Source organism: Staurois parvus, unplaced genomic scaffold (assembly GCF_062004578.1).
Source record: "Staurois parvus isolate SC_StPar_1 unplaced genomic scaffold, SC_StPar_1.0 ptg000525l, whole genome shotgun sequence".
In the NCBI taxonomy this organism is placed as follows: Eukaryota; Metazoa; Chordata; class Amphibia; order Anura; family Ranidae; genus Staurois; species Staurois parvus.
The window spans coordinates 6,986,160-7,004,713 of NW_028318321.1; the positions used below are offsets into that span (position 1 = coordinate 6,986,160).

Sequence of the window (18,554 nt, forward strand, 5' to 3'; positions counted from 1 at the left end):
CATCAAATTTTTCTTCAAATTACAAAATTTTGCATAGTAGGATTTGAGTCCATCCTAGATGTCTGTCCCATTGTTTTGTTTAAAAAAAAAAAAAAAAAGTTAATGCCCATAAAAGCTGTAAAAGCAATTTTTTTTTTTCCTCCTTCTCTGGCTGCATTCTTGCAGCCATTGAGAAATACTGTGTGAGCAGTGATTGGTCACAGCTTGCCACATGGTACAAGGCTGTTGTGAATAGCCTTGTACCATGTGACCTCTGTGATTCAGATTTCACATGTAGTAAGCAATGATGTCAGAAGTGACATCTTGCTTACTACTCATGTGATCACTGATTGGCCAATCAGTGGTCACATGATCAGGACCTTGCACAGAAGTCCGTACAACGATCAGTGTTCCACTGTGTTCCGGAGGACACTGCGGGCACCGGATCACAGTACTGCACGCTCCCAGGGAGCACGCACAAGCAGGGAGGCCGTTTATAAATGACCACCCGCCCATGGAGTGCCACAGTCTGGCCGTTTTTATATAAATACTATAAAATACTAAAAGAATATTGATAAACAGATGTGAACCAGATTACAGTGACCCCTAAATAGGGGATAAAGTGGATAAATAATTAAATATGTGACACCAGTATAAAACTGTATATCGTAAAAAATAAGCCAACTCTGTTGCTAGAAAAAAATGATCAGACAGGACATACAAATAAAAGAGGAATATGGATAAATAAATAGAAGTGAACCATATAACGGTGACCCCTAGATAGGGGATAAATAAATTACACACAAAAAAAATGGACCAAACGAAGTCCCCAAAAAAACCTATATATATAAAAGACCCAACCTATAATGAATCGCATAAACTCCATGCGGTCCAAAACGCCTAAATCGGTGAAGGTGTTCTATAGTCCTTAAGTTGTGCTGCTATTTTAAAGGTGTATACATAAGAGATCTGCCCCCTCGCCTCCCATGGAGTGACCCTACAGGGTCAAAAACGCCTTTCTCAAACAATATCGCACCAACCTGGGACCAGGACCCAGTTCAGCGATGGATCAATCCCCCTCACTGGTGGATACTGGCAGCAGGAAACCTCTCCAGAGAAATAAATCTAGGTTCAGCCAATCCTATTTTGCTGCTACACCGCGATGTCTTTAGAGCGCAGGTGATCTGGAAACAGGAAGTAAATGACAGGATTATGGTGTGGGGTTGTTTTTCAGTGGATGGGATTGGCTCCTTCATTCCAGTGAAGGGAACTCTTAAGGCGTCCAACATACCAAGACATTTTGGACAATTTCATGCTCCCAACTTTGTGGGAACAGTTTGGGGATGACCCCTTCCTGTTCCAACACCAGTGCACAAAGCAAGGTCATAAAGACATGGATGAGTGAGCTTGTTCAGGTCAGTCAAGTTCCTCCACCCCAGACTCCTGACCTCAACCCGATAGAACAACTTTGGATGAATTAGAGCGGAGAATTTTTTTTTTTTTTTGGGGGGGGGGGGGGTTAAAGTTAACCGTTTTACCTGGCCTAGACAAAGTACTTGACATGTGAAATATCTCCAATGGGGGGATTGATGAAAACCTATATTTATTTTATTTTCTTTTAGCTTTGCAGTGTCACGGTGGTGATAAAGTTGCCAAAGCAAGAGAAAATTAAACGGAAGGGTGTTTAGGCCTGAACTGTTTGGTGATTGCAGCAGTTATGCTTGAGTTGGTTCTATTCACAATTTCAAGCTAGTTTAAAAATGTGCTGGGACTTTCAGGTGCTAAATGGATGCATTCCACAAATGTGTAATTTGCTTTTTAAAAATGTTTCATTTTATTAAAATATACAAGTTTAAAAAAAAAAAAAAACACCCTAGGAGGCCTATTGGTGCCTTGGTTCTGTTAACCACAGTACTTTTTTTGCTTGGTGGTTTTTGTGTTTGTGTGTCTCAAGGAACCTGCTTTGTCAGGAACTGTGAAAACTGCATTGTATTGAGCGAAAGTATTGTGGTAACCCCCCCTAAAAATCTAAAATATATTATACTACAAAATGGAAGGATGGAAAATTTTTAATTGACACTGAGCACAAGTGACGCATCTCATTAACTCATTGAAAGTACTGTCCCTGGGGTTGATGACAAAAAAAAAAATACTGTCCTTTTTTAAAATATATATGTGCTTAAGAATTATTTTGTCACTGCTGAAACCTTTTTCTATAGCAGTGATAGCACAGATGGGGAGCCTGAAGAGAAGAGGAGGAAAGTAACCAACGTTGTCATCAGTCAGCCAGCAACTGAGTCCAAAGTATTAATCGATAATGTTCCAGACAACTCTTCCCTGTTTGATGAGGTAATACTTCTCTTCACCCAAGACCAATTTCAACCCTGCAAAAAATGTTCTTTGAGTGCTACACAGCTTTTCTTTGCATAGCAGTGTGTAGCAAGCCACTTTGCCTTTATAGCAAAGACTTTATAAACCATATGTGACCAGGTCTGAATCCTTTGTCTCCAGCAATTTAGGTCACCATGACATTGTTTTGTCTCTACTGGGAAAGCTGAGAAACTCCATTACCAGAGTGTATAGGGAGTAAATGTGAGCACCACACTACAGATTTAGGAATGTTCTTAGAAGTCCAAAAACCCCCATTCCAAAATGTTGGGACACCGTGTGTAACATCTACATAAAAACAGAATGCAATGACTTGCAAATCTCAAACTCGTTTTATTCCCAAAAAGAATATCCAACATCTCAAATGTTTAAACACACCAGCTCTAAGACGGAGTACTGAGTGATCAAAGACCATTGATCGCTCAGTTCTCAGTGTTCTGTGTCTGCTCCCTTTTTTTTTTTTTTTTTTTTTTTTTTTTTTTTTGGAATTGAGTCCATGCAGTGATGTTTAGTGCAGAATAATGTTTTTTAATGTAGTGACTTCTGAGGGCCTGAAAATCATGGCAATCCAATATTGCTTTTCTGCCTGATCACTTGTGCACAGGGATTTCTCCAGTTTATCAGAATCTTTTGATATTGTGTACTGTAAATGATATATTTGAAGGATAAGTACACCTTAGTGTAACAAGTTACACCTATATTCAGGGTGTAACATAGCGGTGAAACCCAAAATTAAATATCGTGCAAAAGTTCATTTTATTTCAGTAATGCAACTTTAAAAGGTGAAACTAATATGAGACTCATTACATGCAAAGCAAGATAGTTCAAGCCGTGATTTATCATTGTGATTGATTATGGCCTACAGCTCATGAAAACCCCAAATCCACAATCTCAGAAAATTAGAATATTACATGCAATCAATAAAACCAGGATTGTACATATCAGACCTCTGAAGAGTATAAGCATGCATATGTACTCAGTACTTGGTTTGGGCCCCTTTTGCTGCAATTACTGCATCAGTGTGGTGTGGCATGGAAGCTATCAGCCTGTGGCACTACTGAGGTGTTATGGAAGACCAGGATGCTTCAATAGCTGCTTTCAGCTCTTCTGCATTGTTCGGTCTCATCTTTTTCTCTTGGCAATGCCATGGGGTTCAGGTCAGGCGAGTTTGCTGTCCAATCGAGCACAGTAATCCCACAGTCATTGAACCAGGTTTTGGTGCTTTTGTCAGTGTGGGCAGGTGCAAAGTCCTGCTGGAAAATGAAGTCAGCATCTCCATAAAGCTAGTCTGCGGAAGGAAGCATGAAGTGCTCCAAAATCTCCTGGTAGACGGCTGCGTTGATGCTGGACTTAATGAAGCACAGTGGACCAACACCAGCAGATGACATGGCTCCCCAAATCAACACAGGTTGTGGAAACTTCACACTGGACTTCAAGCATCTTGCAGTGTGTGCCTCTCCATTCTTCCTCCATATTCTGGGTCCTTGGTTTCCACATGAGATGCAAAAGTTGCACTCATCAGAAAAGAGGACTGTGGAACACTGAGCAGCAGACCAGGTCTGTTTTTTTTTTCTTTAGCCCAGGTAAGACGCTTCTGACGTTTTGTTGTTCAGGAGCAGCTTGATAAGAGGAATACGACATTTGAAGCCCATGTCCAGGATCCGTCTGTGTAGTGGCTCTTGATGCACTGACTCCAGCCTCAGTCCACTCCTTGTGAAAGTCCCCAACACTTTTGAATGGCCTTTTCCTGATAATCTTCTCCAGGCTGTGGTCATCCCTGCTGCTTGTGCACCTTTTTTTTTTTCTTCCACACTTTTTTTTTTTCCCCTTTTGAGGCTTTCCCTCCTTATGGAGGGTGTCCATGACTGTTTTCTGCACAACTGTCAGGTCAGCAGTCTTTCCCATGGTTGTGATTCCTACTGAACCAGACTGAGAGACCATTTAAAGGCTCAGGAACCCTTTGCAGGTGTTATGGCTTAATTAGCTGATTAGAGTGGGACACTTTGAGCCTAGAATATTGCACCTTTTCACAATATTCTAATTTTCTGAGATTGTGGATTTGGGGTTTTCATGAGCTGTAAGCCATAATCATCACAATTATGACAAATAACGGCTTGAACTATCTTGCTTTGCATGTAATGAGTCTATCTCATATATTAGTTTCACCTTTTTAAGTTGCATTACTAAAATAAATGAACTTTTACACGATATTCTAATTTTTTGAGTTTCACCTGTATTTGTATGACGATTTAAAACAGTTTATTGATATTAATGATTTATTTTTACTCAGAATCCCAAAGGCTTTTTTTTTAATTTTGACTTTTGCACGATATTCTATTTTTTTCGAGTTTTACCTGTTTTACAAATGTACCAGCTTTGGGTTTGAGATGTGCAAACCATTGCTTTCTGTTTATGTAGATTTCAGTGTCCCAATTTTTTTTGCAATTGGGGCTGTATTTCAAGGGCTACAGTGCTCTCCCTTTATCACGACTTAAAGTGCTGCTTTAAAAAGAATAGGTTTGCATGAGTTAAAAATGAAGGTGATCAATTCAGGTATTTGCTGTTTAGGAAGAGCTGAAGCCACAGGAAAAAAACTTTGCTAAATCGCACCTACAAGATCACAGAAAGCAAGAAAAACTTGACAAACTGTTGTTCTTCAGAAGATTATCTAAAACAAAATCGTTTGGGTTGGATAGTAGACTTTAAATCCCCTATCTGTTACATTAAATACCAGATGCATATCTAACTCTTCTAAATGGATTTCTCGAATGACGTTTCCTGTGAAGAATAGGACAAAGCTGCACGGTGCATGTTGGCCCTATCGCATACTAAGCTTGGGAAGATATTTTACAATCTGTCCAAATTGCATGGATCATAATATGACCCGTGTATTCCCTACAGTTTATCGTACCACTCTATTTTTACAAAGTTTGGTGCTAGAGCTGACTTTTGTTATGATGGATGTAGGCATCTGAATGGTTCTTTTATCCATCTTTTGTGCTGCTCTAAACTGGAGAAATACTGTGCAGAGGTTGTGGGCATTTTAAATGGTCTTTGGTACCAATTTGTCAGTAGAACCTCCTACATGCCTCTTCGGTTATGTTTTGACATCTTATGATTTTCTATGAGTATGATGTCTTCTATAGATGTGTATTTAAGTTACTCTAGTTTCTAGAGTTCTATTTGTTGCCCATAGAATGATTGGTTTGAAGTGGACCTCACTTTGCCCACCATCATTCAGAAATGATTACTGACCTTAATAAATATATTCCTTTTGGAAAAGCTTACCTACTATTTTTGCAATGCATGTCTAAATATGAAGCAATTTGGTCTCACTGGACGGATTGTATAATGTCAGACATTGCCTGAGACAGGCGTTACTGGCATTGATTTTATGTTTATTAAGCCAACAATGATGATTATGGTTTGTATTAGTATGCATTACAACCTGAATTTTTAAACCATTAGAAAGCTGTTAAAGACTGCACTGTTAAAGGGTGAGTGGCTTTTGTGTTGTGTTTTTTTTGTTTTTTCTTCTATATTTTGTTCCACCAATGTTGCTGGTTCTTGTAAAAAGCCTTTTTTCTAAATAAAATCTGATTTTATTAAAATTTTTTAAATCTGAAATTTTACATTTTGCAATAGTGGTACACTTAAACGCAAACTTCTAGCACATTTCAGAAGTCTGTGCAAAAGCGATGTAATATACTGATCAAGGTTTCTTTCACCTTCTCTTCAGACCAACGAGTGGCCCCTGGAGAGCTTTTGTGAAGAGCTCTGTAATGATCTATTTAACCCATCTTGGGAGGTAGGTTGACATTGTTGATTTACCTTTTCTGCATGAATGGCATCAATCTAAATGTAGTTTTCATATTTGACAGCTAGCAAAGGCCCTTTTAAGAATTGTGGGGGGGGTTTTTAATGTTTAAAGCATCTTCAGTCTTACAAAAATGGATTGTAAACCGGCTGTGGGGTGTTTTTTAAAACTGAGTTAAATTACTTGTAAAACCAGACACCTAACATTTAATTGTTCAAGAAAATAAATGGCTAAAATAAGTCATGTTGTGAACCATGCTTACAAAATATGCATAGGGAATATTAGTAAGAATTCTCATTGTGTCAAAACTGTATACAAAAATCAAAGTTATCCAAAAACTATCAATGTTTCTGCCACCATTTTTTGCCCTAAAATATAGAGCCAATGAATTAACCACAAGGATCGCTTTTCTTTGTTTCATTTTAAAATTAACTCCTCCACATATAAAGACAAGCCACAATATATCTGATGTCAACACTATATCAAAGAGACCAATGGGCACAACTCTATATTTTATAGTTTCTAAAATTGGCTATGTCAGCTGCACACATTTTTACTCAGTTGACAGTCCAAATTGAGTCTCAAAAGTATTTTTAATATTCTGATTTGAACAATCTGATTCAATCTCCTTAGTGTAGAGTCCAAATGAACAAATGCAAAACTGAGCAGGGCTTGGGGTTTTAAATTTTTTTTTTTTTTTTTTTTTTTTTTTTTTTTTTTCCCCCACCCCTTATGATTTTTTTTTTTTTTTTTTTAATAGGTACGACATGGAGCAGGTACTGGTCTCAGAGAGATCCTTAAGACCCATGGGAAAAGTGGAGGCAAGATAGCAGACAGCACACGTGAAGAGGTATGCGATTGCCAAGCACTGCAACCGAAAGTGATTTCATAATAGCAGAAAGCCAGCTGTACTATGGAGAACTTTTGCATGGGTTCAGTTCATTGATGCAATACATTAAATTTTGTTATTCTTCCAAGGATAATTTAATTCCCCATTCCCATAGATGGAGCAGCAACATCAGGAGTGGTTGGAGGATCTGGCTATTCGTCTCCTTTGTGTGTTTGCATTAGATCGATTTGGAGATTTTGTCTCAGATGAAGTAAGGTTATTTAATTTTTTTGGTTTATAAGCTACCAACCAAATGCCACTCACGCTGCATGATCATTATGGTTAGATATAGACTGTGTGGTTTTGTGTTTTTTTTTTTTTTTTGTTTTTTTGTTTTTTAAACCAGTGGTTTAATCAATCAATTCAATCAATTTTTGTGTTTTTTCAAGTTTGGACCAATTATGATTTGAGTGCATTCATGTTGACACAGCACTGTTGAAAAATGTCTGCTCCAGGGACTTAAAGGGTTAGCTGTCTACCAGAAAACTTGACAGGGAAAGAAGGCGCCTCTAAGTGTAGTATTGGCGGTTTATTAACATAAAGATAAAATTCCACTTACAGGAAGTCAAAACATGACAGGTTCATCATAGTAAATTCTACCGATGTTCCTGGTGGTATGGGTAAAGGGCCGTCCAGTGGCAGCGATGTTGGAACTAAGATGGCTGTAGAACCTCGGGAGGAGTATTGGAACACCTACATCGGAAGTGACGTAAGGTGGGGGCAGTAATGCGTTTCGGAGCATGCGCAAAGGGCTCCTTCATCAGACCTGTTTGGCTTCCCTATCCTTGATATCCATTCTGGTACACCGCTAGTGGCTACAGAGGTCTGCTCCAGCAGAAGTGCCCTATGGACTATACACTTTACCAAAAAACTGTCTATGCAGATGAGGGGCACCTGCAGATAACAAACTATGCAGCATTGGCTAAAGTTGATTACTATAGTTGTAGGCCATTTGCGTACCTCCTGAAGCCTGGCAGGCTGTTGTCAAAGCCACTAAACGTTTGGAGAAACAGGACCTAAATCTAAAGAGTATTCCCCACCTCTTACACTCATGGATACCTCTTAAGCAGCGAGATTGTTGCGAAGTGATTATAAGACAGTGGTTCTTAGACTCATGTTTTAAAATGATACTGAAGTAAACTTTTTTTTTTTTTTTTTTTTTTTTTTTTTGTCGTCTTGAAATAGATGTTATACATGCCTGCTTTTGTGCAACGATTTTACAGAGCAGTTCCTTACCCATTCTTTGGCATTCCCCAGCTCCTTCTTCCTCTGGGTGCTGTGCTGGTACTCATGCATGTGCTCTACTGATCCAAGCTGTGTGTGTCATAGCCACACACAGCACCAGTAAGCCATGTCTCCACTCCTTCCTCACAGGATTTGACTGACTGTGAAACCAGGAAGAGGAGAATGGTACTGGATCAGTGTTTGGGTGAGTTTTGTAAAGGTTGTCTTGCTGTACTTTACTAGCTGGTGTCACAGTAGGCAATGGAGGGGGTGAGGAGGGATTAAATCATCTGTCAGGTTTTTTTTGTTCCTTTCCCCATTAGGGACATTTTACCCTCTCCAGCAAAAAAGAAAAGAATCTAATGGGGACCCAGGTTCTAGTGACATTGGTAACAGCTGGGAATATCCTCCCTTCGGAGGGATTTTCTCTCCCTTCTTTAAGTACTGGCAAACAATGGTGACCATACATATAAATTCAATGATTTTCTTCCCCAAGGTGGTCGCCCCTGTTCGGGAAACTTGTGCCCAGACGCTGGGAGTGGTCCTTAAACACATGAATGAAAGTGGAGTGCTGAAGACAGTGAAAATCCTCCTACGTTTATTAACGCAGGAGCAGTGGGAAGTGCGACATGGAGGACTGCTAGGCATAAAGTATGCTCTCGCTGTTCGCCAGGTATTCAGTTGGTGACCTTTTTTCCTTACACTTTTTTTTTTTTTTTTTTTTTTTTTTTCCTGCCTGTTGGCTAACAAATGTTCAAACTACATTCATTTTAGATGACCATTTTTTTCTTATGGCTGTTTTACAGGATCTGATTAAGACTTTATTACCTAAAGCACTACCGGCAATAATTGAAGGTCTTCAGGACCTTGATGATGATGTGCGTGCAGTAGCAGCTGCGTCTTTAGTGCCTGTTGTAGACAGTTTAGTTAAGCTACAATTTAAGCAGGTAAGTTGTTTGTGTTTTTTTTTTTTTTTCCACACTGCATAAAATTTAGCTGAAATTTTGTGTTTTGACATGAAATCCCTTTCATTTTGGAGATATAGACTGTCCTAATTAAAAGCATTAATTTTAAATCTTTATCAAAGCCACAAAGGATATAGATCCACTGTTGAAAGCATGACTACTTTTTACTAGACGTTATTTAGCTTTGCATCGCTGTGCTGCACATAGTCGGAGCAGAGCTAGAAGCGGGGCATATACAAGACTAGTTACTCTGGTGCATTGGTTGACAGTTGGCAGAGCCCATTCAGTAAAGAGAACTGAACATGGAACAATAAATATTTACATATAATCATCTTTTTATTAGGTTCCTTTTATTCTCAGCACTTTATGGGATGCACTTCTGGAGTTAGATGACCTCACAGCTTCTACCAACAGTATCATGACCCTCCTCTCTTCCCTGCTTGCTTATCCTCAGGTTCAACAGTGCAAGTAAGTTGACAAAGCTTTCTTTCTGTAACAAGAAACTCTGGTTAATTGGACAAATGTTATCGTCCCCCCCTCCTTTCACCGGTGTTTTATAACATGTTATTCAAGAGGTCTAAAGGGATACTTAATTGTTCTAACAGTTGATTTATGTGTGTTTCCTGTTTCTTTGCAGTGTTCAGCAATCTCTTACAATATTGGTGCCACGAGTGTGGCCTTTCTTGCGTCATACGATCTCCTCTGTTCGGAAGGCAGCTCTAGAAACATTATGCACTTTGTTATCTACACAGGACCAGGTTAGTGAGTAAGAATATAGTGGAGTTTTGAGCTTTGCACTGAAACTAATGAGAAATGACTACTGGTTCCTAACTATTTCTACTAATTTCTGTGGAGTGCTCTAAAAGTATATACAGGCATACCTCAGTTTGCCAATTTAATTCTGCGGGATTTTTCGTACAGCGAAAAATTCGTAAACCGAAACGCCGTTTGTTATAGGAATGCATTGAAAACCAATCCATTCCGGAGGTCAGGAAAAAGTAAACACTACTCAAATACCGCATGAGTTATTTTATCAAGTCATGCGGTATTTTAGTAGACAACCATGTGTTAATGTTTCATCTGTCAGCGGGGTTCCCCACTGACAGCTGAATGTAAAAGAATGGCTGGCAATTAAAAATAAAATGGCTGGGGTCCCCTTCCACCCATGCCAAGCCCTTTTGGGTCTGGTATGGATTTTGAGGGGAACTCCCACACCAAAATGTAAAAAATGGGGGGGGGGGGGGAGAAGCGGGGGGACCAGACCCTTATCTGAGCATGCAAGTCAGGAAAGAGGTGGGGGAGACTAGCAAGCGCCCCCTCTCCTGAACCATACCAGGTCACATGCCCTCAAATTAGGGGTGGTTGTGGGGGTCTGCGGGCAGGGTGCTTATCACGATATCTGCTGGGTGTCCCCGCCCATTACATATTTAAGAACTGTCAAACCACTGGAGCAGGCAGATGGCTATCATCGGGAGCAGAGCCTTTTTCTCATTCTTTCTTCGGGGCAGCGGCCATCGTCATTCAAGTTGGATTTTTTTTCCCCTGCCTAGAGTCCTACTCCTTTAGGTGGGGCTATATAACCCGTTTCCTCATGGAAAAAGAGGAGAGTGTGTCCGTCAACGAAATCCTGTTTTCTATTTTGACCCTTAGGAATTAAATCTTGGGCAAGATCCAACACCAGTTGGTTGTTCATTGGCACGTTAACCCTTTAACCACTTGCCTACCGGGCACTTATACCCCCTTCTTCACCAGGCCAATTTTCAGCTTTCAGCGCTGTTGCATTTTGACTATTGCGCGGTCTTGCAAGATTGTACCAATATAACATTTTTATAATTTTTTTTTTTTCTCACAAATAGAGCTTTTGGTGGTATTTAATCGCAGCTGGGCGCTTTACTTTTTTGCGCTATAAACAAAAAAAGTGCAAACAATTTGAAAAATTTTATAATGGAAACAAAAATTTTTTTATCTTCAAACAGATAATTTTTTTCTCCTTCACTGATGGGCGGCACTGCTGGGCATCGATCATCAGGGCACTGATCATCCGTGCCCTGATGATCGGTGCCGATCTCTGCTCTGACAACTGCCGGTTCTCGGCAGTACTTTCCTCACGCTCTGACAGCGCAAGGAAAGTGCAGCTGAGAATCGGCAATTGCATTTCCCGGTGATCAGCATGTCATTGGACATGGCTGATCATGTGGTAAAAGGCCACTGTGATTGGCCTTTTACCACATCACGTGATCAGCTGTGTCCGTAGGACACAACGATCACGGAGATCGCGGGGGGCGCGCAGGAGAGCGCGTTCTGGGAGGACGTCATATGACGCCCTCCCAGAACTGGCTCCTTTTTTTTTTTTTTTTTTTTTTTTTATATGCATTTTTAGCCTCCTTTTGGGAGCTCAAACTAATGCTTACGAATGAAATGTAAATGAAAGTCATGTTACATATGCACACTGCTTGATTCCAGTCTTCCTCCTCCTTGTGTTCCAGAACTGTTCAGGTTGGCTAACCCCCATCTTGCAAGACATGCTGCGGCATATATTTCAGCTTTGTATTCTGGAGAGTAACCAAGAAATTCTTAACCTTATCCATAAGGTAACATGTCTTGCTGTGGGACTGCTGCAATAGATGTTCACCTGGCTTGTTGTAAATATATGCTTTTATTTTCACAGTTGTGGCAGGAACTGATTACCAAAGCATCTGTGCAGTACGTAGTGGCCGCTGCCTGCCCGTGGATGGGAGCATGGCTGTGTTTAATGATGCAGCCAGCTCATCTGCCTATTGAATTAAATATGCTGCTAGAGATCAAACCCAAGTCAAAGGTGAGGTAAAGCGGTAGTTATGTTGGATGTTAACCGCCTCCGAAAAATGTAAACCCACGGGTCATCTGGTATAAGTACTGATGTTTATGCATGTATGTACAAACCCATTAAAGGCAAAGGTTGGCATTCATATCTGACTCGCACTCACTCTCTCTGCCTGAACGCCTGTCTGTCTTGGCACCAGTGTGCAAGAGCCCTAAAAGTGCAGGCAGGGGCGGACTGACCATTTGGAAACTTGGGCACTGCCCAAGGTCAGTAGTGGGCCCCATGAGATGCCTCTGGTACCTTTTTCATAGGCTTTTTTGAGTTTGGGCAAGGACACTGGCCCCATGATCCCCTATTGCCCGGGGGCCCCATGAGTTGTCAGTCTGCCCCTGAGTGCAGGGTGTATTGATCCCAGCCTTAGACCCTCTTCATAGCCAGGAAATGAAATAACAGTATTGTGCTGCTGAGAGTCAGAATTAAGTTTTGGGCAGAGTGGAAAGGGATTACTACACATGTCAAATTTTATCCTGGTCTGTTTTGTCCTGTTTACATTGTCATTGAAAGAGTAGGGAAAAAAAATTAACATTTTTTAGTTAAGACGTAATAGAGGGGAAATCTTCCAATGGGGACACTAGTTCTGGTGACCTGGTGGGTCCCCAAGAGATTTCCTTAATTTGCAGGGTTTTCCTCACACTTCCTGTTTTGAGACCGGAAGTGAAGGGAAGTTTCCCCAAAGAAAACACAGATGGCAAAAAATAAACTGATTAAAGGTTATAACCCTTTTTTTTTATGCAAATTCAGAAAAAAAAGTTTGCCTATAGTTCTACTTTAAGCATAGAATTTAATCTGTGCACTTGCTTTAGCAAAAGAACGCAATTGTAAAACATAATAAGAATGGAGCTTAATGTCTGGTTAGCATGTCTATTAAAGACAAGCTTGTACACAAAGGTAAAGAAAATCTAAGCTTTATATTGTTACCCCAGTAAACCACTTTATACCTAAACTGTCTGCCCCTAATAAAAACTGAGAACATGGACTTGTAGGTAAACCCAATCACTAATCTGTAGCACTAAGCTGCAACCAATAATGTAATATGTTTAATTTAGAAAAGGCATTGCATTGGGGTTGGGTCGTGTCTACATAATGACTCTATAGGCTGTATATGCCCTTTTTGTTGACAAATAGGTGAAATCTATATATATGTTTTTTATCTCCTTCATAGGAAAAGGCAGGTGGTAAATTGCGTCAAGGTCAGGGCCAGGCAAAAGAAGTCACCCAGGAGTATATTGCTGGCTCAGACAGTGTCACTGAGGACTCTGCCACCAGGGACTTTGTGGTTACACGAGCTCGTATAGCTGCTGCAAGGTCAGCAAACCCCTGTTATAAGCAGATCTATTATAGACCTGTTAGAACACATGCTTTTTGAAAAAAAAAAGCTGTATTTTCACTGATATCTGGCTGTTCCAATTTTAGACTGCTTGGATCGTTGTGCTGCTGTATCTGTGATCCTGCTGTAAATGCACCTTCTCAGGAGATCAAACCTGCTGAATCCCTAGCCCAGCTGCTTCTCTTCCATCTTAACTCCAAGTCTGCCTTACAGCGGATCAGTGTGGCCCTTGTGGTTTGTGAATGGGCAGCCTTGCAAAAGGTAATATAATAAGGCCAGGGTGTTTTCTTTGTTTTTTTTGTTTTTTTTACTGGTCCAACTTTTTTGGAATTGAGGTTGTAGATTAACATCCCTGAAGTGATTAGGACCCAAGAGGTACTCTGGAACAGAGTTCAAAAATCCACCACATCTCACGATCCTACATCTCACAACCCAACAGTCTCTGTAAATCACTCTCTATTTGTTGAGAATGGTGGTGCCGACTTTCCTTTCTAGAGACTTTACATTGGATGGCTTACAGAAGCTAAGGTTGTGCAGCAGCATCTCTTGTTGATTTGGTTTGAATGAGAAGGTTTGAGTACTGTATTTCTTTGTGATTAATAAACATACATGGCATCAGCAGGTCTGTCATATATTATTTTATAATAGTGAAAGATCAGTTATAACTGCTCTGATCCGCTGCATGATCTTTTGCTATTATGAATGAACAGCAATGTTGGGGCTGGTGCTGTGTGTGAGACAGCTGTATAGTATTGTTGCTCCCAATTACTCAGTGCTGCAGGGCTATGTGCGCTATCTGCTCTGCAGCACTAAATCTGTTGTGATTGGCAGTGTTGGTCTCCAGAGTGGTCCCTCTTGCCAGAGACCAGCAGCTCTGCCCCAGCAACTTCCCTTTCCAATGAATGTACCCAAACTAGCTACTGAGGCCGTTTTTTAATACTACTTAGGTTTTTAGTTGTATTGGTCAGGCTTGCTTTAAGGACTGTCCATGGCTAGATGATTGCATGTTTGTTGGTACTTGGATCTGTCTGTGGTCACCTGCTATACTTTATCTTGTGTCTTACAGTTAATAAGTCCCACTGGGCACAAGTCTATTGTAATATAACAAAGGGTTATCACATTAGCTGATTAAACATCTGTTGCAAAGAAACATGTGACGCTCTGTATAAAGTTGTTAGTTTTGGGATGACAAATGTGAACCTATTCAGAGGCCTGGCTGCCTCTTTTAGAGATTTTAACACCGTGTTGCTTCATGGCAAACATGGAGGCGAAAAAAGGGAAACCCAAGCAAATGGCTACATACAGTGAAGGAAATAAGTATTTGATCCTTCTGATTTTGAATGTTTGCCCACTCCCAAGGAAATGGTCAGTCAAAAAATCGAATGGTAGGTGTAATGTAGCACTGAGACAGAATAGCAACAACAAATTCAAAAGAAATGCATGTCTAACAAAGTGTGCACTGTTTTGCATGTTCATGAGGGAAATAGGTATTTGATCCCCTTCACAAAACATGACTTAGTACTTGGTGGCACATCCCTTGTTGGCCAATTACAGGAAACATCTGACCTCTAATTGCCACCAGGTTTGCACACCTCTCAGGAAGGATTTTGGCCCATTCCTCTTGGCAGATCCTCTGCAAGTCATTAAGGTTTGGTGGCTGACATTTGGTAACTCAAACTTTCAGCTCCCTCCACAGATTTGAAATCTGATTAAGGTCTGGAGACTGGCTAGGCCACTCCAGGACCTTAATGTGCTTCTTCTTGAGCCATTCCTTTGTTGCCTTGGCCTTGTGTTTTGGGTCATTGTCATGCTGGAACATCCATCCACGACCCATCTACAATGCCCTGGATGAGGGAAGAGGGTTCTCACCCACAATTTGATGGTACATTGCCTCGTCCATTTGATGCGGTGCAGTTGTCATGTCCCCTTAGCAGAAACACCCCTAAAGCAGAATGTTTCTACCACCATGTTTGACAGTTGGGATGGTGTTCTTGGGGTCATAGGCAGCATTCCTCCTCCTCCAAACATGGCGAGTTGATGCCAAGGAGCTCGATTTTTGTTCTCATCTGACCACAACACTTTCAACCAGTCCTCCTTTGCATCATTCAGATGTTCAGTGGCAAACTTCAGATGGGCCTGGACATGTGCTTTCTTGAGCAGAGGGACCTTGCGGGCACTGCAGGATTTCAATCTTTGTCTGTGTAGATACCAGTTGTTTTCTTGGTGACTGTGGTCCCAGCTGCCTGGAGATTATTGACAAGATCCCCAGGTGTAGTTCTGGGATGATTCCTCACTGTTCTCATGATCATTGACACTCCACGAGGTGAGATCTTGCTTGGTGCACCAGACCTAGGGAGACTGACAGTTGTTTGTGTTTCTTCCATTTGCGAACGATTGCACCAACTGTTGTCACCTTCTCACCAAGCTGTTTGGCGATAGTTTTGTAGACCAGTCCAGCCTTGTGTAGGTCTACAATCTTGTTCCTGACATCCTTAGATAGCTCTTTGGTCTTTGCCATGGTGGAGAGTTTGGAATCTGATTATTTGTTTAATTGCTCCTGTGGACAGGTGTCTGTTATACAGGTAACAAAATTAGATTAGCAGCACTCCCTTTAAGAGACTGCTTCTAATCTTAGCTTTTTACCTGTATGAAAAACACCTGGTAGCCAGAAATCCTCCTGAATGATAGGGGATCAAATACTTATTTCCTTCACTGTATATAATAAATAATAAAAACCTTGCGCTGAATGCGTTCTCAAGTATAACCTATACATGTATCTCTTTAATGATAATTAACAATGATAAATGAATATCAAACACTGCTGCCACCTTAAATAGCTGAAAATAAAAACAAAAACTCAATGTATAGTAGCTGTGAACTAATAAACAAAACACCTTCTACAGTGACATTGTGAATAGTGAAACAAAACTAGAACTTAAAATCCTATAATGTAAATCCGTCCAATACTGTGAAATAATAAAGTCCATTATATCATGTGGATGTCATGTCCAGTGTTTTAATCTTCCTGTTTACTATCAAAAACCAAAATCCCCACGTGCTCGTGTGATAACCTTCCCTTTTTAGGTATGCACTCACCAGACCCACATGCCTCCCACTCATGGTTGGCATGTATTGCTTGTTAAATCTCCAGTTGTGGTATTGCCATGTAAACTTCATAGGCTTCATAAACCTCCTTACTCCTCTCCACCAGGTATCATGAAAAAGTTAAATATGTGCTCCAGTGGTACAGTAAACAATACTCTCCGTTTTATGAAATAAGTTTAAAAAAACCACTCACAAAATGTAAACTAACAAAAAAATGCTCATCTTCCAATGAAATGGCATCACAAATGCAAGTGAAAAAACGCTTTATCATATTCCAATGAAATGGCATCAGATGTAGGTATCGTGCTCTCACCACTGCCGGATCTCTCAGAAATGGCTCTCCCGAGTCATTTCTGGTTCATAACGTCACTTCCGGTCGCCGCACATGGTTTCGTCCCTTCCACCTTAGTCATAGTGGATTGATTTACATTATATGATTTTATAGTTTTGTTTCACTATTCACTGTAGAAGGTGTTTTGTGTATTCACAGCGCCACTAGACAATTTGTATTTTTTATTTTCAGCTACATATACAGATGAAATACTGTTTCACCTGCCAAGTTACATAGTCTGGCTAAAAAATACAAGTCCATCCAGTTCAATCAAAAAAAAAGTTATAATCCTACACCCACAGTTGATCCAGAGGAAGGCAAAAAAACCCAGCAAAGCATGATCCAATTTGCTCCTGCAGGGGAAAAAAATTCCTTCCTGATCTCCCGATGGGCAATTGGATATTCCCTGGATCAAGTTTACCTATAAATGTTAGTATCCAGTTATATTCTGTGTATCCAAGAGAGAATCCAGGCCCTTCTTCTTCTTCTTTTTTTTTTTTTTTTTTTTTTTTTTTTTTTTTTATAAAAACAATCCACTGAACTGGCCAGAACCAACTCTTGAGGGAGTCTATTCCAAATTTTCACAGCTCTTACTGTGAAGAAACCTTTCTGTGTTTGGAGATTACATTTCTTTTCCTGCAGATGTAGAGTGCCCCCTTGTCATCTGTGATGACCTCAGGGTGAATAGTTCTACACTGAGTTCACTATATGAAGCACTGATGTATTTATACATGTTGATCATATCCCCCCTTAATCTCCTCTTCTCAAGAGAGAATAAATTCAGTTCCTCTAATCTTTCCTCATAGCTGAGCTCCTCCATGCCTCTTATCAGTTTGGTTGCCATTCTCTATACTTTCTCCAGTTCCTCAATGTTTTTTGTGAATTGGTGCCCAAAACTGAACTGCATATTCCAGATGAGATCTTACTAATGATTTGTACCGGGGTAATATGATATCTCTCTCTCTGGAGTCTTTACCTCTTTTAATACAAGAGAGGATTTTGCTCGTTTTAGAAACCGCAGCTTGGCATTGCATGCCATTATTAAGCTTGTGATCTCCCAGATCCTTCTCCACCATTGATTCCCCCAGTTGTACTAAACCCCCCCCCAGTATGTATGATGCATGCATATTCTTAGCCCCCAGGTGCATAACCTTACATTTATCAACATTAAACCTCATTTGCCACATAGTTGCCCAATTAACCATTAGCCGCCCAGCCTATAGCCGTTTGGCGGCCGCAAAAATGCTTTAGCTTTCCGGGTGCACGCCATTTGGTGTGACCAATCACAGCAGGTCACATGAGTTGTATACAATGGATGGCTTTGTTCATGCCATCCATTGTATACTAGCTTGGGTACAATGTTGTAGGACCACGCAATTGTCATTCAAAGTGTGAGAGCGCTGAAACGTGAAAAATGGCCTGGGCAGGAAGGTGTAAAATTGCCCGGTATTGAAATGGTTAAACAGTGCATTGAGGTCGTCTTGTAAGTTGGAGACATCCTGTAAGGACGTTATTCCACTGCACAGCTTGGTGTCATCTGCAAAGACTAAAATGGGATTTATAATCCCAGACCCTATATCGTTTATAAATATATTAAAGTAAGGGTCCCAACACTGAACCTTGGGGTACACCACCGATGACCCCAGACCATTCAGAGTATGAATCA

General features: G+C 40.5%; 1 protein-coding gene across 2 annotated transcripts in view; it reads left to right on the forward strand.

The window, feature by feature from the left end:
• Window positions 1–18,554, forward strand: part of BTAF1 (B-TFIID TATA-box binding protein associated factor 1) — a 113,750-nt gene that overhangs the window by 42,139 nt on the left and 53,057 nt on the right. Inside the window, exons 7-18 of one of the 2 annotated variants that reach the window (XM_089690290.1) lie at window positions 2,199–2,328; window positions 6,107–6,175; window positions 6,945–7,034; window positions 7,189–7,284; window positions 8,794–8,970; window positions 9,104–9,244; window positions 9,606–9,730; window positions 9,900–10,020; window positions 11,749–11,853; window positions 11,931–12,080; window positions 13,288–13,430; window positions 13,539–13,713. In XM_089690290.1, the coding sequence (XP_089546416.1) occupies window positions 2,199–2,328; window positions 6,107–6,175; window positions 6,945–7,034; window positions 7,189–7,284; window positions 8,794–8,970; window positions 9,104–9,244; window positions 9,606–9,730; window positions 9,900–10,020; window positions 11,749–11,853; window positions 11,931–12,080; window positions 13,288–13,430; window positions 13,539–13,713 (1,522 nt within the window). The remainder of the gene's footprint in view (window positions 1–2,198; window positions 2,329–6,106; window positions 6,176–6,944; window positions 7,035–7,188; window positions 7,285–8,793; window positions 8,971–9,103; window positions 9,245–9,605; window positions 9,731–9,899; window positions 10,021–11,748; window positions 11,854–11,930; window positions 12,081–13,287; window positions 13,431–13,538; window positions 13,714–18,554) is intronic. The other variant, XM_089690291.1, reaches the window with a different exon arrangement.